The following is a 24,901-nucleotide window of genomic DNA, read 5'->3' on the forward strand; positions in this document are numbered from 1 at the left end:
GTCTGTACAGCGAAGGGTTATTTTTGAATCGAACTATTTTCAGCATTGAGGTTGATCTGAATTAATTACGATTGATTCGTTTCCATTGTTAACGAAAGTATTTAAGAAGTAGGATTCAAGAATTTTGTGGCAGTTCTAATTATACCAAAAATATTAACACTAGAAGAAAAATGAACTTTTTGGACACAGGACACACTTGAGGGTTAAAATTTGAACTTTTGACTTTTACCCAGTTGCTCAACCCGAACGTCCATAGTGCAGTCGCGAGGGGAAGTTTCGTGCGCGAGCAATCGTTCCACCCCTACGCTCGTCAGTTCAAGAGAAAAATTCAAACCGAGCAGTCGCAACCGGAACCACGAGTCTCGCGCTGTAGCGTAAAAAAACCGTTTGCCTGAACACCGTGTGCCTGCTGTTGCGTATACGCTGTGCCGGGTACTACACACCTCGCGTAACCTCTGTGTTGTTGACGTACGTACATTTCGATCACAGAGCCCCGGTACCCCGGTACGATCCGGCCGATTAGTGGTTTGTGTAACATTCGGTGGAGGGGTTTCCCTCTTGTCCAATAAATCTATTGCGGTGGATGCGTCCCCCCCCCCTCTCCTTGATGGGCCCGATATTGAGTTTGCGGCATTGTTGTGAAACGTGTGCATCGGCAAAACATATGTGAGGTGTGAGCGTGTGTATGCTGTTCTGTTTGGATGAAAATAGTAGTCTAAGAAACGGAAGATAGTGGAAATTTTGTAAACAGTGCACCACGGCCAAAAGGGAATGTGATAGTCCGTGTTGATCTACACAAAATAAGCATAATTCATTCGATTGCTAAAACACGTTCGAATATGCTTGCGTGTTCCGTGTTTACTACGCGAGCTTTGAATAAATAACGTACGTGTCTACGCGGTACAGCACCAAACACCATCGCTTGCGGCTTGCTTCATTCCGGCTGAAGGTTTGTGTTTAAAAAAGGGCTTATGTACACAAAATTATAAAAAAAATCGTTCGGAAAGCTTCACGGTCAATTCCGATTCGCCCCGCTCTAGTGTGTTTGACAATATTCTATACACTCCCTCACACAAACACACACACGCGCACGGTAACCGTAGCAAGCCATGAGAACACGAGCCCGTTCTAGTAGTCCGTACACGTGAGTCTCACTATAGTGATTGGTGTAGTAGTCGTGTTGGCGCGCAAAAAAAACCCCATACAGTGCCGTGCACACCCCGCTTCCCTTCCACCCATCAAGGGAGTCATCGAGGTGCAGTGAAACACTATCATTGCGGTGTTAGAATCGCGAACCGGCTACGCAATACCACCTGTTCCGTGGCACGTTGCGCCTGGCTACTGCTTCCTTCTCCCTTTGCGCAGTCGAACACGCCGTGGAGAACACACGCATTGCATAAACGACCGGTGCGCGGATACGCAAAAGAAAAAAAAAGGTAATTAGATGGCTGACTAACTGTACAACATGGTTAGTACAGTTTGTCGCGCTTTCACCTTTCCTCACTGTCGTTGAAAGTTTAATTTAGTTTTTATCTGGAAAATTGCCCACCAGGGAATTTCAAAATAAATAAATAAAGGGAACAAGAAAAAAAAACTTACGTGTATGGTATATGAGACACTTTTAGCTTGTGTGCGTGTGTGTGTGATGGTAAAAAGAAATAACAACAAACCCACTGAAACGACCGTATGTGACATTCGTGAGTCAATCTTCGCGGTTGAACGCAGCTCCGTGCCCGTGGGTTTGTTTTTCTTTCCCCCCTCGGTCCGCTGATTCATTGTGCTGTAGGGAAGTTTTGCATCGACAAATGCTTTGTATTACCTACCACAGACTTTGCCATGTTCGAAAAGGATTATAAATACGTTCTTTTTTCCTATCAAACTCACCACTGTGCGAGAGCTCAAATTATCGATCAGCTGCAATTATTGTCCCTCCCGAGGGGAGGTTCCATTTAATGCTCACCCATATCACGATCCAATTCGTCTCTTTGATGGTGTGCTAATGGGCCTAATATCTGTGACAAAAATGTTACCATTAGGGCCTAATATGAATTGAAACCCAATGAAGAAAAATGGTTGCTTTTATTAGATAGCACACAAGCGTAGCACAAGCAAACTCTAGCGAGTCTCTATCTAATACTGACATCTAAATCCCGGTCAAAGAACCGTATCCACTGTGAAACAAGGCCCCGCACAACAAAAAAGATTAAATCAAAAACAGCATCATTTATCTTCTCGAACAAGCTTTCGAATTTCGCTTCCCAAGCAATGAAATGGGGGGGAACGCTTGGGATGCACACACGACCTCGACCTTCTCGGTTTAAGAAGAACGGCCCCAACCAAGAGAACAAAACAGACACATAAACACACCAATACACGCGCAAGGTACACCTTTCAGGCACGATCTCTCCAACACGCTCTCGCGATCGATTTTCTGTGTGTGCAGCCGACGCGACGCACCCAAAGGGAAGCTGCGGAACCATTTTGACGCGATCGCGTCTGCCGCGCACCGTGTGTGTCTGTGTGTGTGCGTGTGTTTGACAATAATAAGCTTTTATGCTGAGCTTTGTGGGGGGTTGAACGAAGGGGCAGGATTGAAGGGACCGGCACATTGTATCCGGATTGTTCCACGCAATCACACCAACACATGGGCACGCGAAGAACTTGTTTTTGAGTCGGCGGTCGTTGGAGTTTCTAATTGGAAAGGAGCACGATACATTGCGCCTGGCCAGGAGAGGAAAATTTGAAGGAAAGAATACACAGAGTGATCCAGAACGGAAATGAAGCAGAGCTTGAGGCGAATTTTTCGTCGCTGGCAAGTTTGGGCAGGAATCGCTGAACCGACAGCCGTGATTGTCATGTTCCTTCCTTGCAAAACCCCTCGAAAAAAAATAGAAAAAAAAACCCTGAGGACGTTTCTGCTTCATGCTGCATTCTTTACCCCCTTTTCCTCCATCTATGCTTTCCATTTCACATTCGTGCGCAAAAAAACAAAAATCGTTGGTGGCCAACGGCTCTTTTGGACGGTTTCCATTCTTCCCGGGCCATGCGAGACCATGCGGGACATGATGGAACAGGTTTGTCCGTGTCCGTGTTGTTGCGATAAGCCATCTTGAGGAGCAGCAGCCGCCATCGAACGAAAACTTATCCTCCCGTGTCTCTCTCGCGCGGGCGCGCGTGTGTGCATGATAATTTATTTGCCAAAAAACGCACGAAGCCGATCAAAGTTCCATTTGGGACGGTTGTTATCTTAAAACAAAACCCAAAAAAACGACCACAACCGTAAACCGCCCCCCCTTGTTAATGAGATGAAGTTAATGGAGTTAGGAGCGATGTCTTGGGAAAGATTCTTCTCGAAGCGGCTCAAAACCACTCAACCACTGGCCGCGGATGATTGTGAAATAATCTATTCCCATCTGAGCCGGGGAGCCGAGGTTTAAAGTGTAGAAATGAATAACAAAACCTACCCGCTGAAACCGTTCCAAACTGGCAACCGCCACAATAAATCGATCGGAAGCTGCTGCCCCGATGGGGTGGGAGATTGTTGGCGCCCACATGGCAGCCCACAAGAAGAAGTCATGAGGGGAGAGCACTTGAACCGAGCACAGGATATACTTTGCACAAAAAAACACACACACAGAGCTTGAAGAGGGCGCCTTTTTGGGGTTGTCGTAAATGCAACATCTCTAGTGGCATGTTAACGCCCACTTCCGAGTTCCGCCGTTATTGTCGCCGAATGATCCGAGACACTGACACGTTAATGTGTGCGTGTACATAAATCGTTTCCACTGGAAATCTCCCTCTTTTCCCTTCAAATGGGAGTTTAAAAAAGGGGAGCAAAAGACACGACACCGAACGACACGAAAAAGGGACTTTCTACTGACTTGAGGGCTTGAGCATGAGTTGAACTGATGCCTGCTGTACACTGCTGAACAGCAAGCAATAGCCACACAATTTACATCAAACACACGGCGCAGTTATGCCATGGCATAAGATTGTTGTCCTCCTTTTTTAATACAGTCTTGCGCTTGCTCCCTAACCCGGTTACTCGGACGGTGGAATTAGAGCATCAGGATGCAAAACAGGGAACGGCCCCGGCTACTAAAGCACGGAGCAAACACACACACGCGAAGGAGCACACCAAGAGACCGGGACCTGTGAGATGGTGAGAGAAATCTGCATATCATTTGTACATGAGAAGGGCATTGGAGCACTTAAAACAAAAACAAGAATAAGTAGGGAATAGCCTTTAATTAGGTCCATGTTGGGGCGGCGCACGTTCGTCGAATGGAAGGTGTCGCAAGCCGGTTGTATGCCAGTAAAGAGCATAAGGAGCAACTCCACTTCCGGCGTTTTTGTAATGTAATGAGATTAATTAAAGCAGGGATGTCTGACTTCCTTGGAAATTGAATCATGAACGTGATGCCCTTCAGACACGCGGATGAGCATCTTTAAGGGCATCGCGCAAACCCCTCCCCTCAAAAAGTAACATAATTAAACCACCGATTAAGTCAAGCTATTCTGCATACCCCTTTCCATTGTCGACTGTCAGACGTTTGTAATACAAAACCCAATGCTTCAGAGACCTTGACAGACGCCCCAAAAATTCCCACACCAAAAACACTGTCCCCACTGTCTCAGCAGGTCCGTTGGTTTTGTGTGTTTATTTTGCCATTTTTCCCCCATACTACTGTCGCTGTTTTTGGTGTGTGAATGACAAATGTGCCAGCAGCTACAATGCAGTTTTGGGGCCCGTTCCCGTTTCCGTTTTCGACCTCAAAGTTGGCTTTTATTGCGCAATTTGGCAAAGGTGAACTTTTACCTTTAACGTTGACATTTTGGGGCTTGGATGGGGCCTGGCTGGGCTATCTGGAGGCTACCACTACAGCAGACCCATGGTTGAATGGTTCCATGATTTCATCACATGAGTGAACTTTTTGGCCGTTGGGTGGCTTCAGCCGCTGTCTATCGTGTTGTCGATTCTTAATACACCGGCATGCTCTACTGAGCATGCCACGATGACGTCATGGTGCCCTCTGATAAACCTCGATCCCCCCCAGGTCGATCTGTTGCTTGTGAAAAATGGAAATGAGCAGAACATTCAAAAATTCCTATCTAATCGAGCATCTTGGCAAACTAATTGTTCACTGCTGCTGCTGCTGCTCCGTGCTCCGTGCGAGAGAACAAGGCCTATAAATAAACCACAAACCAACACACACACACACACACACCTCATCATGTGCTCATCTCCCATGTAATGCAAATCAAATGCCCGCACTCCCGAAGCCAAAGAACTTCAATTGCGCACGGTTCGGGCAACCTAGTAAAAGGCTCCATTTGATACTCGTGTGAGAACCAGAACCAAATGCCCCACACCCACATCCCCACCACATCTTTGGTAGTGGTGAGGGAGGGGGGGGGTAGTGATCATGCTGTCTTGCGTCTTTAAAGCATTGTGTGAGGATCCACGAGATAGATCGATGAATTGAATCGATCTTACCACGGAGAACTGATAAATCTCGCAGCGCTCGCGATCAATCGATCTCCCAACGCCTTCGTTTGCGCTTGCGGTAGAATCTCACGATCGATCGTTCGGCTTGGTTTGGGTGTAATTACTTGCCAGCTTTTCCAAAGAGTTGCTTGCCCTCCGGTAATGTAATGCTCGTTATCGTGTTACCAAAGTATCCCCCCTCCGATGGATGATCAATTAAGCTACGCCATAACATTACTTACACACTCTGCGGGCGTAGGCACAGTACTCGCTGGCTAAGTGCAGCAGCAAATGTTTGCCTTCTTTTCTGCATGGTTTCAAATGAGCTACCCACCCAAGGTGGAGGAATTCAGTGCAGGAGCACTCTTCTCTTCCGAATAACGACCTTGAACGACTTGATCGTGTGGTGTTGGAGCAAGAAGCTGCATTCGATCGTAGGTTGTTCTCGGTAAGCTTTATAACAATCTCCACTCGGGTGCTCATTAACTTGCCATTCCGGATGACATCTCTCAACAGCAACGACCACCATGCGAAGTAGTTGTAAGGTTTCCACGCATAAACCACCCCCAAACACGACAAAGTTAACAGCAGCAGCTTCTAGTTGCTGTCTAGGTGCTGTCGCTCCCTCGCCACAAAGAACGCTCTCCGTCTCTCCGGCGGGTTGATGTCACCTTGAGGAGGAAGACGGGGTACGGGTACGGGGGGCGTACGATGATCGCGATCTTTGCACCTTTGGGTTGTGCGATGCGAGCAACAGTTCTTGGTTACGTTCTAGCCTTGTCATGCCTGCGCCCGTTGAAGCTCTTTTGTCCGACAGCTTCCACGCTAACCTTCCAAATGGCAGACAACTGGCAGGGCCTTGAGACCCGGGAGGGGTGTCTGTCTGTCTGTGGGTGAGTGTGTGTGTGTGTGTGTTTGTTTGTTAGTGCCATTTTCTCGTGAGATCTAATTGACCTCAACCAGTACGGTGCGTTAAAATGAATCATCATCATCACCATCATCACCGTCATCACCGTTCTCATGCCGTTCTGGGTGTAATGGCTAACCTTGGACCTTGTGCTACTACTGCCTCTGCTACTTCTCAGATCTATCTAACTTGCTCGTACTGGGGTTGCGAACTTTAATTGGCGCTCAAAGTGGAGTTAGAAACAATACTGAATTGTGAAACAGCTCTTGCAGCAATAAAATAACTCGCGCAGATCTGTTCCGCGTAAAAGGACCCGAGTGGCATTTATTTTTATGATCTAAAACCTTTTATGGACAGATAGCAGCAGCTGGATTAGTGCCAGATCTCCCAGTGCCAGTTATTGCTTCACCGGTAATGTGAGAAAATTGAAGTATATACGCCTGTTGTTTGACGTTGCTACTTCTATCTATGGCCTGTAACTGGTTACATGTGAGCGTAGCTCCAGTGTTGCCTCGAGGCACTAGTTGAGAGTGGTCTTTCGATGTTAAGGCTCTACCCTTACCCGACTACCAACAGACAGTGAGTGAGAGAGAAAGGATGCATCCTACGCAATGCTTGGATCGTATGCCTGGCGTCCTATTAATGCGCCGACTTCTGCTGCCAAATACATACCATTCCGACCACGCACCGGCCCGTGTAGGCAGTGTGGCCCTTTACGCTTCCAAATTCCAGACAGACGCTGTACGATTTACGGTGCTGCGACGACACATATCGCCCGTCGCCCGCACATCGATATCGCCGTCACTGCTTTGCATACTGATGCGGTATCAGTATCGGAAACGGTTCGCCGCTTTCGTTTCGTAAGCAAAACATACGCCACTACGAGAACCTAGAATCAAGCGTTTTTTTGTACGATCTTGATTAGAATCGGGTTGGTGCAGGTGTGCGCAACGATGCGAGCGCTGGGAGGGGTGCTAGGATTACGCGCTGCGACACTTGCGTTCGATGGTTCTGCACTACAATCTTCACGCACTGTCTGTTACAGCCGTTACAGTAGATCGGTTGCTAGAATGCGCAGCGAACCGGTTTGGGGACCTGTTTTTGTCAAGAGGCGGGGCGGGGTGAGTGATAATTGATTGGTGAACGGAAGGGACGCAGCAGCAGCAGCAGCCGGTCGCTTCAAGGTCGACATTTTTGCACTCGCGTCAGAACGGTGTTATAATGACGGGGGAAAAGTCGTTTTCATTCAATTCAACGACGAATGTAATACAAGTACATCGTGAGATGAGAGCACAAAACAAAAGAACAGTTATGAATGCAAGGTAACGATCATGTTATGGCAATTCTGCTCTTAATAATGCATAAATTAAGGCGTTCTTACAAAATTCGCCCAAAAGTATGCAATTTGCGTAACCACATTCAATTTATAGTCATTCAAATGCAACTATTATGATGTAAAAATGCCTTTAAATGCAAAATACACTATTTAAAAGGAAGTAAACTCCCTTATACAAACATTACCTATCTTGGAAACTTCCTACCAGATATCGCTTATCGCTTTGGGTATATCGATTCTGCGGAACAGCTTTGCACCATAGTTGGGTGCAACTATTTAAGCTACTACCACCGCGTACCAGCAGCAACACCTGTCGATAACGATTTCGAAAGAACACAGGCACGATAACAAAACGGGCTAGGGCTATTTTCAAGCTCTCGAATCTTATCAGTCTCGTATTTAGATACAACACGTTTTTTTCCCTCGAGCTGCAAGCAGGAAACGGAGAGAAAGTACTACGGTCACGGAATCGGAAACAGATTTGTTAACGCAATTGATTGATGGACAGTAGTGGGCATGAGTCGTGCCTCAAAGGGAGTGGGGGGGGACATTAGATCGATCGAGGCACTCATTTCGTATAAAGTTTTATTACGAAACCGCCCATTCCCGGATGAATCACAAGAAAAAGGTTGTCCATTCCTTCGGTCCATTTCCCCCTACTCATCCGAGTACCGGAGTACCTCCACTAGCCCACTTCCCCCGTATTCGAATAGATAAATAAACATTACGGTCCCCTTCCTTCACCAACACGAACACGAAGCGAAAAGAGCGGTCTGTGCAAACTTGCATAACGTGCTTGCAAATAGATGCACTTCCGCTATAAGAAAAAAAAACGGGGTGATTTTCTGCCACCAAGCAAGCAAGCAACACACAAAGCTCGTGCCCATATTGCTTGTTTCATTGTTTTGTGTGGAGATAATTTGTAAGGCATTTTTTTTGCTTTCTTACACACTTTCTTTCTCTCTCTTTGTTTGGGGCCTTGGAAATGGCTTCCCGAGCTGAACACGCTTCAGCTAAGCACGTAAGACAATCTTCATCGTGTGATCGTGAGCTGGGCCAACATTAGGGCAACACGGTACTACACGGATTAATCGCTCTGCTTTGTCCCACCGTCCGTGAACGTGTCCACCGCGTGGCGCGTTAATAAGGCTTGCAGACTCTGGAATAGGGAACGGGGAAGTGTTGGGACACTAATCTTGTGCATCGAACTACTGGTGCTGGAGTCACGGGTGTTTTTTTGGTATTTAATTTGGGTTATTCGGTCAGCAGCAGTAGCAGTAGCAATAGGAAAAGAGGGCTTAACTTCCACCGTTTGCACCGTGTCGAAGTGCAGTGGGAAATTAGGCGAACGGGCATTGGATTATAAAATGTTGGACAACGTCAACCAACCTCTGTGTGATGGACACATTGCGATGTGCACGGGGAAACGACACAACATAATAGTGAAATGACCCCATTTACCTTTCCAAAAAAAATGGAGAAAAGTGAAATTGGAAGCAAATTATGGATAACTGCCACCACCCCATATTCGATGTCTATTTGCGCTTGGCCAAGCCTCCTCCGAGGCGCTGCGATTTGTCATTCCCGGGCCTCGGCCTCAGCATTGGAAATGTGGTATGTTGGTGGCCACTGGCCAACATCAGCTCGATCGATAGTTACGATTTGTTTTGCAGCACACACACACGCATCATCAAATTCAAAAACAAATAAGCAAATGGGACGTTTTGCTGGCATCGTTTCAAAACGTTCTAGAAGCCAAATACACGATCATCAATGATCATCGTACCCAAGGGGAAATGACGACAATAACGACAATTGTGTGCACACAACACTGACAATTATGGCCACCGAAACGACAACGGGGAAGGCCTGCATCATGCGCTTTGTGACTGCCATATTGGACGGACTGGGGGGAACCAGTAGACTTCCCATTTTTAGACTATCCCTGTCTACTTCCGATCCAATGTACTTGTCGGTTGGGCCCGTGACAGTGATTCATCCAACAGCGACATTCAAAGTAAAAGCGGTTGGATGTTTGCTAACACACAGAAGAAGCTCGAAGGGAAAATGAGACACACGAGACAGAGAGAGAGAAGCTGCCAGAGATAGATGACTCATCTTTCCGCGGAGGGTATTGCACCTACATTAATATGCGTCCCGGTCCTCATTATAAAACAATTCACATGCAAATCATAGACATTCGGGTTGGTTTGCTGTATCGATTTACCGAAAATAAAGGGCAAACGGATAATTCTGCTGCTCCGATGGGTGAATTGGATGAACTTGAAGGGATTGGTTTCATCTCCAGCTAAACTGAAACTGAGCAAAAATGTGTGAAACTAAGTCGTGACAGACTCACACCAGTGTCACACTGGCCAGTCATCATATAGCAGTGCCGATGAACTCATTTTAGCCTGTCTGTCCGGTCTTCCGCAGGCCGAACGGGGCCGTACAATGAGTGCATTCAGACGGGAAGAGCCCCCCAAAACAAGGTGTGTAAAGTGGTAGGTGATTTCGGTTTATTTTCGTTTCTCCTACGCACACCACAAGATAGATGCTGATTTACGGATGCTTTTACTGGAACGGGCTGTTGGGGAGGAGGGGGGCGTGGGGGTGTTTTTATGAGCCTTTGAACAGCTGTAAGCCATATGAATGGGGCGATTTGTGCCGCAGGGTGCCGGCTATGGCGTTGAAATGTGTGTTTGATTGGCTAAAGGTGGATTTAAGTGGCATCAAAAATGTGTTTTAAATTAGAAAATACTTTTAAATTTACCTTGAATTTTTGGAATTGTATTTTAGACAATTTTGTATACCATAGGCCATTAAATTCGCCTCCCGGTGCAATTGCAATTGAATTTGTGCCTCAAATGTACCACTTTAAAATAAACGTTCCCCTTTTGCTATCGATCAAACTTTGTCTGCCAGCTCCCCAGGGTGCCTTTTGTCAAAACGGACATCCTTTTGCTCCTTCGTTCTTCTCCTTCCTTATCACTTCGAACCATGCCGTGCTATGCTTCTTGGTGCACGAAATTAAAAGTCAACTCCCGTTTCGCATCGTTAAAGTTCTCTCCCCCCCCAAAAAAAAATACTCTTATCACCAGCTTCACCTTCGCTCGCTGCCAACAATCGAAATCGCAATTCAATTTAAACTTTTGCGCGCTCAACCTTCGGGGGCGCACCAAGGATTGGGATGCAAATCGATGCGCTTTCCTGCAAAACGCAATTTACATTCATTACCATCTCGCCTACTACGTTTAGCTTTCGCTCTCTCTCTCTCTCTCTCTCTTTCCCCCGGGGGCTTTCTGGAATGGTGTGGAATTGATTTTTGCACCGGCATTGCTGTTTATGTATATGGAACTTTCAACCGGTAAATGATTGCGGCTTGGGGGGATTTGTTGAGCCGTGTGTGGGACGTGATTCTCTGCATTTGCTCATTAAAAAGCTTTAATACAGCTTTTTTTTATGGAGCACGTTTGAAATGGTTTGTTGAAAATTCAATTTCAATTTCAAGCTGTTCTGTTACTAATAGCAAATGTTTCAGTTACACACGGACACACACACGGGGCCATAAACACGGTAAGAAACCCTATATAATACCGGTGGCTGCGGTTGCTTTGCCCGCATCTGGTACAGTGGCGCACGCTGCACTGGCCTGCATTATGTCATGTGCAGCGTGCAGTTGCGAATGCAATTCTCCGCGTGGCCCCCTTTTGGTACCCCCTGTTCGGTATGCGCGACACTTAGCGGATGGAAAATCTAACCTCCTCGGCTGCAAATTATGCTGCAAATGGTATTGTTTTTTCTTATATCTGCTGTCCCCCTTTCAGGCTGCTATTGTTAATAGGTATATTGATGAAGAAACAGCTGCTACGCTTGTGTGTTTGTGTGTGTGAAGTAGGGGCGAAGCGAAAGTGGTACGAAATTACACTTCAAGAATTTGCCCTGTAATTGTACCACATAGCAGGCCTTGAAGTGACGCGGTGCACTACAGAGACAAAGAGGCAGACAGTACAGCCTCACCATTCCCCTTGTTACAGCATCATTCGCCATTCATATCCCGCCTGATGACTCAATTACAAAGTGATTTGTTTTGTTTTGGTTTCGAAAGGAATTAAAAGTCATTAATATTTTCATAAATAATATTTAACATGCTAACGAAGTTCGGAAGTTGCTATCTTTCCCTATCAATCGCTCTACTTTATCGCACAAAAATCCGCTTAACGCGATAATAAAACAAAGATAACGAACCTAATTTGGCGCCAACACGCACAGGCGCTTTGGCTTCATTTTGTTTAAATTAATTTTCCCACTTTTTCTTCCATTTCTTCCCTAGGAGCTCCACCGGTAAGCAGCGACTCACGATGGATTTGCACAGACATTAGTGTGGATTATATTTTGGCCGATTTCGCTCCGGGGGAGTTCGTTTTGAAACGGCAGAACGCAAACAACACAGCAAAAGCAGTAGGAGCTGTGTGCTACAATGAGATAAAAAAACCACTGGCCGCAGCACTGGTCGCGGGGTGTGTGTTAATCTGGTTCTGAATCACTCCTCCCTTCCCAGTTTTGGGAATAGTAAAAAAAACAAGAGCCCGTAACAAAACGGGGAGCGGTCAAACGGACTTCAAGCCAGCTTAGAGGCTTCCGTTAAGTCCGGAGCAAAGTTCGTTGTGTGTATTTCGTTTCGCAAAATTCCCCTAACACACACGCACACAAAATGTCTGACATTTGCGATTTTGAGTGGTCAAACAATCGGTACCGGCACAATCTCACCATCTCGGAGCTAAAGCTCGGCTTCAACCGGAACGAACCGACCGACCGAAGTCGCGCCCTGATCGCCCTCAAAGAGCTGATCGGAGCGAGCCGCGATTACGCACTCAAGGACAAATCCTGCTTCCAGGACGACGAGTTCCTGTTCCGCTTCCTGTACGCGCGCAAATTCAACGTGAACGAAGCGTTCCAGCTCATCATCAACTATCATGCCTACCGGCAGCGCAACGCCGCCATCCTGCAGCGGCTCTCGGTGCTGGACGAAACGATACAGATCGCACTGCGGGACGGGTTCCCGGGTGTGCTGCCGAACCGGGACCGGCGGGGCCGCAAGGTGCTGGTGTTCTTTACCGCCAACTGGGACTACGCGTCCTACTCCCTAGTCACCGTGTACCGGGCGATGCTGCTCACGGTCGAGAAGCTGCTCGAGGACAAGCAGAACCAGGCGAACGGGTTCATCGCGATCGTCGACTGGACCAACTTCACCTTCCGCCAGTCGTCCAACCTCAACCCGAAGGTGTTGAAGCTGATGATCGAGGGCCTGCAGGTTAGTTAGTGATTTGGACGCTTTTTTCGGGTTTGATAGCGCCCTCTAACGGGAAAAAAACAATCCCTTTTCCAAACCTCTTCCCTCCCTAGGACTGCTTCCCGGTACGGTTCAAGGCGATCCACTTCATCGGCCAACCGTGGTACGTCGAGGCCGCCCTAGCCGTCATCCGACCCTTCCTGAAGGAGAAGACGCGCGATCGGATAAAGCTGCACGGCAGCAACCTGTCCACGCTGCACGACTGCGTCGCCCGGGACATCCTGCCGACGGAGCTGGGGGGCGAGGGACCAACGTTTAATCCACTCAACTGGTACCACGAGCTGCTCGAATCGAGCCAAACCGTCACCAAGCCGGCCCCCTCGTACTGTCTCAGCCAGACGCAGATCTACACCAAAACACCTGCCCAGTTTGTGCCGGTCGTTGGCAAGGGCAAGGGTGCGGATCTATCGCCCGCCCCGTCCCGCTCACCGTCGCCACCGTCCTCGCTTTCGGCCTCGAATGGGGCCGAGTTCCTGAAGGCTGCCACCAAGGCGGCCGCCGTCAAGATCGGTGTGCTGACGGCGAAAGCGAACGATCCGGCCACCAACACGCTGCTGGGCGTGACGGCCGGTGCCGGCGGTTGTGAGTTGTGACACCGCATCGAGAGGATGATGATGCTGAGCTCGAGCCAACAGCAGCAGCAGCAGCAGCCCACTAAAGACTGGATCGTTACAGTGGCCAACGGTGGTCCGCACTGCGCTATGATGATCTCATACCGGGTACAGAAGCGTTCGTGGTGGTGAAGGAACTGGTGAGAAATAGTCTGGCAGGTGTCTAGGAAACGGAGGGGCCTTATACTTGTAGAACTGATGAGGTTTTTAAGGCATGGAAGCAGTGTGTTCATCCAAGCAAGCTGATCTTTCCTCATTGCGGCATGGAAGAAGCGGAAAGTTGTTTAGAATTCCGACAGATGGCGCTTCGTTTTTAAGTGTCAAGACATAACTCTCTTTCTCTCTTTCGCTGTTTTCCTCTATCGCTCTCTTTCCTTCAAAACAAAGTGTGCATGATCGTGGAGTTTTGAAGACATTTCAAGGCGACTTTTCTGGTTTGTGATATTAAACGAACGTGATTTAATTGACTGGAATTTCATACTCCAATCCAAAGTGAGTGTATATGTCAGGTGGGCTTATGGTGTTCTTCTGCACCAATACATCGACACACAATTAGACAGTTTGTTCCATAACAAAATCTAGTATGCCTTGAAATTTAAACGGTATCTCGCAGAAATAGTATGTGGTTTTACGAAGAAAGAAGCCAAACAACTTACGTGACGGCCAGTTCTTGGATTAAAACGATGATCTGAAGATTACTGGATTCCAACAAAACATTTGCTTCGCAAAATCTGATATATAGGAAACAATTATTGAACCCGTTCAGCCAGCAATTTAGGAGCAGTGTACCAACCGAACCAAATCTAACTGTCAAACCAAGTATTCTTTCTATTTTCGTTTTAAGACGTCAAATTGCACTGAATAAGCCCACCTGATATATCAACTCACTTTGGCTCCAATCGTTCATGTATCTACGCCTACTTGTTGACATCTACATGGCCTAATATGTTCGGGTTTTTGCATATTTAAATAGGACCCAAACAGAAAGGCTCATTCTTGCACGTAACTCCAACACCAACCTGAAGACGTGAACGGCGCTTTAAATTGTCACTATTAGCTAAACCCTTGATATTGTTTCACTTCCCGCAAGCCCATTGTCGTCTGGTGGATGCGTCTGGTTGTCCAGTGCGTGAGTCATCCACCATCAACACTACCAAACGATACGACCCTCTGCGCTTCACCTGTCGTGCCGTTTCGCAGGTTCGCTCAAGAAGGTGTCTACGTCTTATGCTGCACAACCCGAAGCCCGCGATGGTCAAGGTTAGTCCCCATTGCCACTGGGCTGGGCACAAATCTCTGTCCCGCTTTTCGAAGTCACCACCGGCAAAACCCGGTTGGCCTTCTAGGGTAAGCCAGTGTCCGTACCCCCTTATTTAGATGGCGTGTCTTTAACACGCCATGTCCAGCCGAGGGAGGACGATTTCCGCTTTGGTGTGTGTGTGTGTTATTTTGTTTCTCCTCCCTGTCTCGGGCGCACAGTAATGCGGTCAGTAATGTGATACATGGGCAGACCGTACTGGTCGGTCGCGTAGTGTGCGTTTGCGCCGTTTTGTTTAGGGGAGAAAGGCTTCGCCGCTCGGGCTGGGGACATTGCAGCTGCAGTGCACAGGGGACGCTGTGTGACTTACTTACATGTTCGGAAGAGGCACAAACCATGGGGAGGGGGGGAGGGGGGGGGAGTGTAATGAGGCCGAACAGTGAAATGGAGACTTTAATTAAGGCAAGCGAAAGGGGAAGAGGAAATTGTGCCTGCCTTTAACGGTCAGTAGCAGACACTCTCCCTTACTTCCTTGAGTAAAAGACAAATTTCTAGAATTTGCACACACACAAACACTCTCTTTCGGGGTGTTATTAATATGTTTCATCCAACTCTCAGCGCAGAACGGTACACGTGAAGCCACACCACCATATGGCCTTGTGAAGCCAATTTCCCAACAGCACTGCACAAGCCGGCCGGGTGCTTCATTAAACTGCACCAAACGCTGGTGACGTTGACGGTGGGGTGGCATGCATATTTTAATGCTCACCACCCCATTTTACCACCCCAACCCACGTGCCCAATCGCGGTCATTTTGCGTGCATTCGTTCGATACAGGTTCTGCGCGCCCGCGTTCTTGGCGGCTTGCGTATATGATGGCGCCATACGCAATGGCACCACGGTCGGGTCGGGTTGCGGGCAAACGGTTTTTTATTCCTGCTTAATAATGAAACCGAGGGAGAGAGGGGAGCAAAACGTAAACGAGTAAAGGTGAAGTTTTGTAGGTGAACTCCTTTGCTCCCTGCTTACGACGCAGGGAACGCCGCAACGATATAAAAAAGGGACGCATTTAACGTTGCTGACTCCTGTGGGATGATAAAAAGGTACACTTTTGCGAGATGCCTTCCTCCCTGAACAGAATGCACTTAATTGCAGTTACCGCACGGCATAATTATCGTCCGATTTCGCTCCCCTTTCGTCCATCTTTCTTGGGTTGGGACACTTTTATACGCCTTTTAACGGCGCATCGAAGGCGATCGCAGTTGCAAGAGAGTAAGTGATGATAAGCTAAACTACCTAGGCCAGACCAATTACTGCTACATTGTAGAGCGTTGGATGCTGTATGGCGTGGTGAAAACGGCGAAAAAGAACGCACCATTTTATGGGTAAAGAGTTTCACAGTTTTTCCCCTTCAATATCTAATTTACCTTAAAATATGAGTAACAACTTCTTGTAGTAACTTCCCTTACCGCCGAGGATATAACACGCATTATATGAACAGTTTACACACTGCGCTCCATTCAGCCATCATACTTTTATCCACCAAGACCCCCTTGTGCTTTAAATGCACTCGATTTTCACCCGACCAACGGTGTCAACCAGGTTTGCAACCGAACAGGTTAGTCGCCGTCCATTGAACTGCTCGAGATCATCGCCCACGGGCACAGACACAAACAGACAGACTCGAATTAAGAGACTCGCTTGACCCGCAAATCGCGGGTGGGTTTTGAACGCACAAGGACACACTGAGAGCTAATAATTAATATGCAAAATGAATAACATGCTTTCCCTTTTTTTTTGATTGGTGATCATCGAGTGTGATGCAAAGGGAGAAAAATAGCATGAAATAAAGAGTAAAAAAAAAAGAAGGAAAACATGGTGGCCTTATCAGTAAAGGGCAATAAAGAGGTAGAGAGCTTATGCTTAGAAGATAAAACACAACAAAACTCTAACGCATTCGTAAGTGAAGTGAAAGATTTCGAATAAATTAGGGTAAGAAAAAGGCACTAGATAGGCGTAGCTAGGCGTGTAATTGCATTGTTTGTAATGATATTCGTTCAAGTCCGTCCGTTGAAGTGCACAGCTTTATGCTTTCTGTCCTCTCTTCTTACGGTCATCGAATTATAAGCGACTTAGCTTTATACTAAGCACACAAACACACACCATTTCTTCATCTTCATCCACATCTTGCATTACACGTTCACAACTTTATCCCATATTATTCCTCTTCTGTTCTTTTTGGTGTAAAGTCCTAGATGGAGGATGTACGTTACGGATTGTTCCATAGTGTAAGTCCTTCTTAGCAAGTAAGGAGTAGCATTTTGGAAATGGTGGAGAAAAAAGAGCCGAACAAAACGCTTCAATTTAGAGAGCATCACTGCATCGAAAAGTGCATTTGTAAAGTAGGGAAAGAAAAGAAAAGAAGAAAAAAAAAGGTTAAAATATAATTACTGCGAAAGCTTTCCCCCTGTTTTGTTTTGCAGTGCGCGGAATATCATATTCACATTACAACGCGTTTGCTTTTCATTGCATTTATTTGTGCGCCGAAAGTCCGAAAGTCTTTCCAGCAAACACGACAGAGTAACACAACGACGTAAGTAAGTGGGCAGATGATTCATCGACGATGGCACACACCGTGCTAAACGATTGCAATCCGCGTGCGATCGTGGCGGGGCCAACGTCAACCACTGGCGATGGTGGGCGTTGTAACAGTTAGTGCTTCCACTGCAGCTCGATCGACCACCTTCTTGGTGTTCAGATGCACCCAAGAAACGACGGGTTGACGGGTTGTACCCGCTAATGAGTCACTTCGCGCGATTGCGCTGCAGGGCAATGTCCACCCATCGTTTCCATCTAGGTGTCAGCATCCTTTGGTACAGGTTTTTCCTTCACACGGGGCGAGAAGTTGCTTAGTAGCAGCAACCCCAGCAGCAGTAGCAGCAGCAGCAGCAGCAGTGTACCGTTGGCGAATTTACGACCCACAACGCCCTAACGCATTAATGTTTGCGATCGAGAGAGAGAGAGAGCGAGAGAGGGGAAAGAAAGTAGCGATCCCGTCGATTTGCCAACGCCAATCTTTTCGCCATTTAAAATTGCTGATGCGCACCAAACAACGCGAACCCGCGTTTGTGGGGTTTTGTGTTATGGATTCGGCTGCGTTTGCTTGAAATGAAAAATTCAATAGGAAGAGTATATTGACTCTGATCCGCTCATCGAACAAAAAAAAAGGTAAGTGAGTGAGTTAACGTGGAAAATACGATGATATTGGTGAAAAAGAAAAATGATAGAAAAATAAAAACCCAAAAAACCGAACGCATTCAATACAAAAGACTGCCCCGTCAGCGCGTCAAGCGACGAACCTTGGTACGCAAATGAAAGATCAGGCTTTTGCAGGCGCCGGTTTGACCCTCGACAACTTTCAAAATGTTTTCCAACGGTTGTATTCTAGCTGCAAGGAGTTACATTCTGCACGAAATTGGCCACACTAGACCTCTCTTCAGGGGCTGAACCCGTGATCGCGCACAAGCGAAGAAGCCGACCTTCAAGATCACTGGCGGATTGGCGGTTCGGCCGCTGTCTCCTTTCACTTCCCACTGTTTTGCCACGGTGGTGGGATTTTGCTCCAAATAAGAAGAAAGAAGAAACACGCAATCCCCGCAACCGTAAGGGGTAAATCGATCGCAACCCACCAAGAACACGCGTGACTCGCCATACAACCCTCTCAAGCGATCGCTCGAAAGTTCTCCCCCTTTTCCTCCGTGACCTGTTTTTTTGTTTTTTGTTGCGCTTTTGCCTCGTTTTTCTTGCCATTTTCCTCACCCATTTTACCCTTGCAACATAAGTCCCGGCATAAGTTTTCCCCTCTGCTTCCTCTTCTGCTCCTCGATCAGCGATTGTAGCGCAAAGATGAAGTGATCGGTCGCATTCTTGGGCGTCCCAACGTCGTCGAACAGCTTTGGTTTTAGCGATCGCAAGTTCGACCTCCTTTTTTGGGGTCGTTTATTTATGTTGCCATTTCGTCGCCCGGGTTCTGTCTTCTGGTCGGCTGTTCTTTTTCGCATTTCACACATCTGCCCGAACTGCAGCGATCCAAGCATAATCAACGAAGCGTCCGAAACGGTAACAAAGAAAGGAGAAGTAGGAGAAGACACAGAAAAGCGCGCATGTGGCCAACCGAAGCGAACCGCGAACGCGCAAACCCGGCCTACGTAACGATACTGCCACGCACATCTATATTGTATTGTAAGGCTTGTTGGTCGTTGGTGATGTGTTTTTTTCTTGCTTTTTTGGACAACTTATAGCTAGTAACTCTCTGCCACTTTGGCCACTTTGGGGCTATGGTTTGGTGGAGAAGCAAAGGGTTAATTTTATGCTACCCCCTTTTGTATGCTGGTCCTGCTTTTTAGGCGGCGTTTTATGACCCAACCCTCCTTCCTGCTGATCGTACCTTATGCTGGCTCAGGGTGTTACGCGACACGGTAGTGATGAGCGCGTGTGTGTGTGTGTGTCTTCCCTTACATTGTGCGCTAAATAATGGGTAAGCGTAGTTATTACAGTAATGGTAGAACATACACTTGCGCGAAATGGGCTGCTCGGTCCAAAGAAAGTCGTTGTCAATCGGACCAACACGCCGAAAGGGATCTACCCGAGAGAAAATCGCAAATTGTAGGTTTCCATTTAAACGCGAGTGGCGAAAGAAATCAACGCACGGGTTTGAAAGATCAACCGTTGGACTCGTTGGACGGTCCATTAATGATAGGTCTTGACAAAAAAAATCGGGATAAATAACGCAGACCAAAGTCCGCAGGCATTCGAGCCCGTAAACGACCAGTAACCGGCGAAATGCGGAAATTGTTTTTGCCGGTTTTCTGATGTCAACACGTGTGTGCCAGGTGAGTAGGAGAGAGAGAGAGATAGTGAGAGTGAGTGAAAGAGAGCAACAGTTCGCTAATTGATGCTAATTAACACCCGACAGCGAACGCGTCACGCAGCGGTTATAGGGTCTTGGGTTGCTTTGATGGGTATGTACCACCGAACATACAAACGTCATGGTGTCATGGAGAAGCTTCAACCTCACTGTTGTTTGTGTGTGAGTGTGTTGCTAACGGAAGATTTTCTACCAAGAATTGAGCTGTGAATCTGGTTGTAAGTTTCAATCCCAAATCTTCTTCCAATAGCTAATGCCAGAGCTGGCATGGCGTGTACGGGACACCTGTATCTGTATGCCACGCGCATCGACCGGATGCTCCCCATATGGCACCCATCAACATTTTGTGTGTCTGTGTTTTGCTCCCAGCCAGCCCGGAAGTGAAGCGTCATCGCCCCCCTCATCGAGCGGAAAACACGGCACGGAAAGAATAGAAATTAATTCTAATGCCACCGGGCGCGGGCAGGGTCTTAATTCATCTAATCCTGCTCACAGCCACGCTCTCTATACGCGGCACGGTTCATGGTCACACTCACCTCAGCAACAGGTCAACAACACACACACGCACAGGCACGTGTGGACAGCAGACGACACACCGGTATCCGGTACCGGACGACCCATCCGCAGTTCATCTGCATGCCGTTTTGGGGCACATTCGGATCATTTCCCGTCCGCGGCCCGGCTTTCCGGCAGTTCCGGTGCACCGCGGTTCTTTCACAATGCCCAATTAGCATGGTAATGGAGACGTGTTTCGGGGTAGCTTCCGCGCGAGGAAAAGTGTCTTCTGACAAGTTCATCGGCTGCAATAATGGCTTCGGATCGTGCTCGGAAGATCTTATCGTTGGAAGTATACAGCACAGAAAGCTGTGTAGGGAAACCGGGGCAAAATGGACCTGGTAAGGATTTTGGTCTGTATATCATTGGTTAAACACCACTTTGCATTGTTATTTTGAGGACAATCGATACCTCAACGTCTTATTCATGAAAAACAATCAGAAGAATTACGCATTATACACGTCAGAAGAAGAATTATACACGTTTAAATTTAATTTTAAAAATCAACGTCAAAAGTGATGAAGCTTTGTTGTGCGGGGTAAAATGGTCTCACTATGGGGCAAAATGGTCTTACACGAAATGTCAAAACTCATCAAAACAAAGGGACAAAATGGACCACAATATTGGACTTTAGGCTTTGGTTTACGCTCTTGCATCTTGGTAGAATTGTGAGAGTAAAAAGTAATGTTTAATATTTAAGTGTTTTGTTGAATAATTTAGACAAATCATTGAATATTTCAATAACTCACGTGTTGTCAGTAATTTTTCTCGTCGATATAATATATGGGATGATAGTGATGGGAAAAGTTGGCATAAATCCGGAGTCGACTCCGAACCGACTCCGATAAATTCGGAATCGACTCCGGAAGGTAGGTCCGCCCTGCAGCATCCGGAGTCGTTCGGAATCGCCCGGAATCGCCCGGAGTCGTCCGGAGCCGTCCGGAGTCGTTCGGAGTCGTATGGAGTCGTTCGGAGTCGTCCGGAGTCGCTTGGAGTCGTCCGGAGTCGTTCGGAATCTTTCGAAGTCGTTCGGAGTCGTCTGGATTCATCCGAAATCGGCAACAGACGGAGTCATCCGGAGACGTCTGGAGTCGGCCGAGGTCGGCCTTTGAAACAAAGGCCTGTATAAAAAGTACACGCGCGAAAGGAAATGTCTGATCACAAACACAAAGGCTCCTGTTGACTCCGAACAACTCCGATTCCGGTCGACTCCGAACGACTCCGGACGACTCCGGACGACTCCGACTCCGATTGACTCCGGACGACTCCGAACGACTCCGAACGACTCCGAACGACTTTGACTCCGAACGACTCCGAACGACTCTGAACGACTCCGACTCCGAACGACTCCGACGACTCCGGACGGCTCGGGCGACTCAGAACGACTCCGAACGACTCCTGACGACTCCGGACGGCTTGGGCTAATCCGAACGACTCCAAACGACTCCGACTCCTAACGACTTCGAACATCGCTTTTAGCAAACATTTTATTTGCTAATTTATTAAATTATTTTGGAATCTTACGTTATGGAACGTTCATGGTGGGCTTTAAACATTGTGTTTGAAGTTTTTCAATCATTAGAAGTCATTGTAAACGTGTTAATTGGCCAATAATGCAGGTGACCATTTCGCCCCACCGAACCATTTTGCCCCAGGCTCCCCTACATTGATTGATCACTGATAAGTGGTTGTTATCAAGCGGAAAAGTAAGCTTTGAATTAGTGATGTGCTGTATGGAGCGCACCCACGACTCCGATCCGATTCCGACTCCGGCAAAATGGAAGCACCCCGGCAGTCGTCCGGAGTCGTTCGAAGTCGTTTGGAGTCGTCGAAGTCGTCCAGAGTCGTCCGGAGTCGTTCGGAATCGGAGTTGGTCGGAGTCAACAGGAGCCGTCGTGCTTAATATGCTTGTGATCAGTCATTTGCTTTCGTTGTGTTTTTTTGTCTTTCACTTTGCGCGTGCACCCATCTACAAGCCGACCTTGGCCGACTCCAGATAACTACGGACGACTCCGTCTGCAGCCGATTCTGGAAGACTCCAGACGATTCCGGGTGATTCCAAACGACTCCGAACGACTCCGGACGACTCCAGACGACACCGGTCGAACCCAACTCCGGGTGATTCCGAACGAATCCGGACGACTCCGACTCCAAACGACTCCGGATGACTCCAGACGACTCCGACTCCGGGCGACTCCGGGCGATTCCGGACGACTACAGACGACTCCGGGTCATTTCGAACGATTCCAAACGCCTCCGTATATTGCAGCGCGGACCTACCTCCGGAGTCGATTCCGAATTTATCGGAGTCGGATCGAAGTCGACTCCGGATTTTTGCCAACTTTACCCATCACTACTCTGAATGAAAGAGACTTCTAAGCGTAAGCGAGGAACCTCAGGTAGACCAGTTCCGGACATTCTTGATGCGAGATGCCTGAACGATCGTGGAACTGCTTGATCTCGGTTACGTACCGCTCAGTAAGGGGAACATTGTGCATCACTCTCATCCAGTTGCTCTGGATGCTCTGGTCCGTGCGCTGATGCTATAATGCCGTTTATAACCGTTTTCTTTTTGTTCTTGTCCATAATTTACCAACAAGAAGTTCATTGTACGGAACCATTCAGTACACACACACGCACATAAAGTGTGGACAGTGAAAAGCCCATAATGCACGCTAACGGAACGGGGCAAGTAAGTTTTTCCTGCCTTACCCGAAACAGCTGCCCGAAACTCAGCGGACCATTACGATGTTTGAGCTATGCCGAGTGGGGTTCTTTCCCTGCAGCGTTCTTGGCCAAGTGTTCGAGAGCGCGCGCGCCCGCGTTCACGCTACGGATGGCCGCCCGTTGGTCATTAGCAATTCCGTGCTTTACCGTGCAACTCCCCCCTGCGATCGTATTGTTGTTTGTGCTGTTCGTTCTTGCTGCCATATACCGGCAAATGCCACGCATAATAACACACACACACACACACACGCAGACGAAAGTCCGAAGCGAAATTGATAATAACTTCCGAAGAGGAAGGGGTAATAGAAACAGCACGTCGTCTTGGGGTTCCTCGCTTTATACGGGGGAGCTGTTGGTGCTGCTTCCGGTCTGTTGCGGTTGTGTTGCAGTTTTGTGAGTGCCGTGGTTGAGGGAGCGCGGTAGATGGGCGTGTGCCACAGACATGCACACACACACAGAAGCACACGCACAAAGACAACGTGACGTGAGTAAGGTACGTAATGAACGCAAGGCAACTCCTTTCTGGACCCTCGCAAAGGTGGCCCCAACCCCCGATAATGGCTGTTGGTGGTGGCCCTCCAGGGGGGAAGCATCAATCCGGAACACTATGGCTATGAGGAGGGGCAGTTTCTAGAGGATGGATAATAAAAAACGGAAAGGGGATGAATGAAGAAAGAGGGTAAGCTTGGCATTTGTTTTTCCTCCAAGTTCGTGCTAGAAGCGGCGGAGAGCTTCTGCTTTTACCAGTCAACGCAAAGACACGGTTGAGGGGTTGTTTCCATTTTGGGGCTGGGTGGCGAAATGTGTGTGTAATAAAGGAGTGGATGTGTTTTTGTTTTTGTTTTTTTATTCGCGAATGAATAAATCTAAAAATGCATTCAATATTTTCCAATCATTCATCGAACAATGTACGATTTATGATCTTCAATCAAACGACATCATTACCGACTGCTTTTTTTTAAATTATTTTAATGTTTTCCCATGTTTTAAATTCAAAATTTCTGCCTTCGTTACAATGTCTTTATGGTCGCATCTCTTTTCATCTTCCATTTCCTTTGTCTTTTTGGGAAAGAAACAAAAAAGAACCAGCTCCCGATCGTACGATCTTGTCGTCGTAATTAGGCGCAACCTCTTACGCAAGCCACCTTTCGAGGTATCCTTTTCTATCCCCCTTTGCTACATCGAACGAGACCGCCAATCAACTGACCAGCATAATTTATTGCCACCAAAATATTGTCCACCCCTCCCAGGACCCCCCCTTCGCTAATGCTGGCACGCTGGGGGATGATCAAGACGATGATCGAGAGGAACAGCACAACCCAAACGGGGATCGATCATTTAATGCATTTTTCGTCCCTCTCTCTCTCTCTCTCTTTCTCTCTCGCTTCGATTCATCCTGAGGGGCTTTTCGTCCTCATCTTCGAGCTCGAGTTCGTCGATCGATTTCGGGAAAAGCCTTCCAACGGTTCGATCAAAGATTGAATTGATGCGATCAAATGAGCCCTCGTTACTTCGCTGCGCCTGAGTCGATGTGAAATATAATAAAAATAATGATAAGGTTTGATTATTTGTGTGCCGTGAGGATCTTTTGTGACGGAGTCCTTTCGGTCGTAGACCTCATGGCATACACGTGTTTTCTTGCACACAATAATTGCAGCTACGACAATTACGTCCCTTTCACATGAGAAAAATAAGAAAAAGCGTACCATATTTAAGCGGTGCTTCTTTGGCACAGTTGT

General features: G+C 47.6%; 1 protein-coding gene across 3 annotated transcripts; it reads left to right on the forward strand.

The window, feature by feature from the left end:
- Nucleotides 1-293: 293 nt before the first annotated feature.
- LOC120901448 (clavesin-2-like) lies at nucleotides 294-17,461 on the forward strand. Of its 3 annotated transcripts, none has more exons than XM_040309408.1 (3): nucleotides 294-1,436; nucleotides 12,065-13,045; nucleotides 13,138-17,461. In XM_040309408.1, the coding sequence occupies exons 2-3, from the start codon at nucleotides 12,446-12,448 to the stop codon at nucleotides 13,675-13,677; spliced, it is 1,140 nt and encodes a 379-aa protein (XP_040165342.1). In that variant the 5' UTR covers nucleotides 294-1,436; nucleotides 12,065-12,445; the 3' UTR covers nucleotides 13,678-17,461. The 3 variants fall into 3 exon arrangements, with proteins under 3 accessions (XP_040165342.1, XP_040165343.1, XP_040165344.1); XM_040309409.1 differs by having other exon boundaries at nucleotides 294-949; XM_040309410.1 differs by lacking the exon at nucleotides 294-1,436 and adding an exon at nucleotides 11,739-11,848.
- Nucleotides 17,462-24,901: the final 7,440 nt, after the last annotated feature.

This window comes from Anopheles arabiensis, chromosome 3 (assembly GCF_016920715.1).
Source record: "Anopheles arabiensis isolate DONGOLA chromosome 3, AaraD3, whole genome shotgun sequence".
Classification (NCBI taxonomy): Eukaryota; Metazoa; Arthropoda; class Insecta; order Diptera; family Culicidae; genus Anopheles; species Anopheles arabiensis.

Coding starts and splice junctions, on each gene's coding strand:
- LOC120901448 (XM_040309408.1), top strand. CDS start 12,446: ATGTCTGACATTTGCGATTTTGAGTGGTCAAACAATCGGTACCGGCAC. Junction 13,046..13,137: donor TGATGATCGAGGGCCTGCAG/GTTAGTTAGTGA, acceptor TTCCCTCCCTAG/GACTGCTTCCCGGTACGGTT.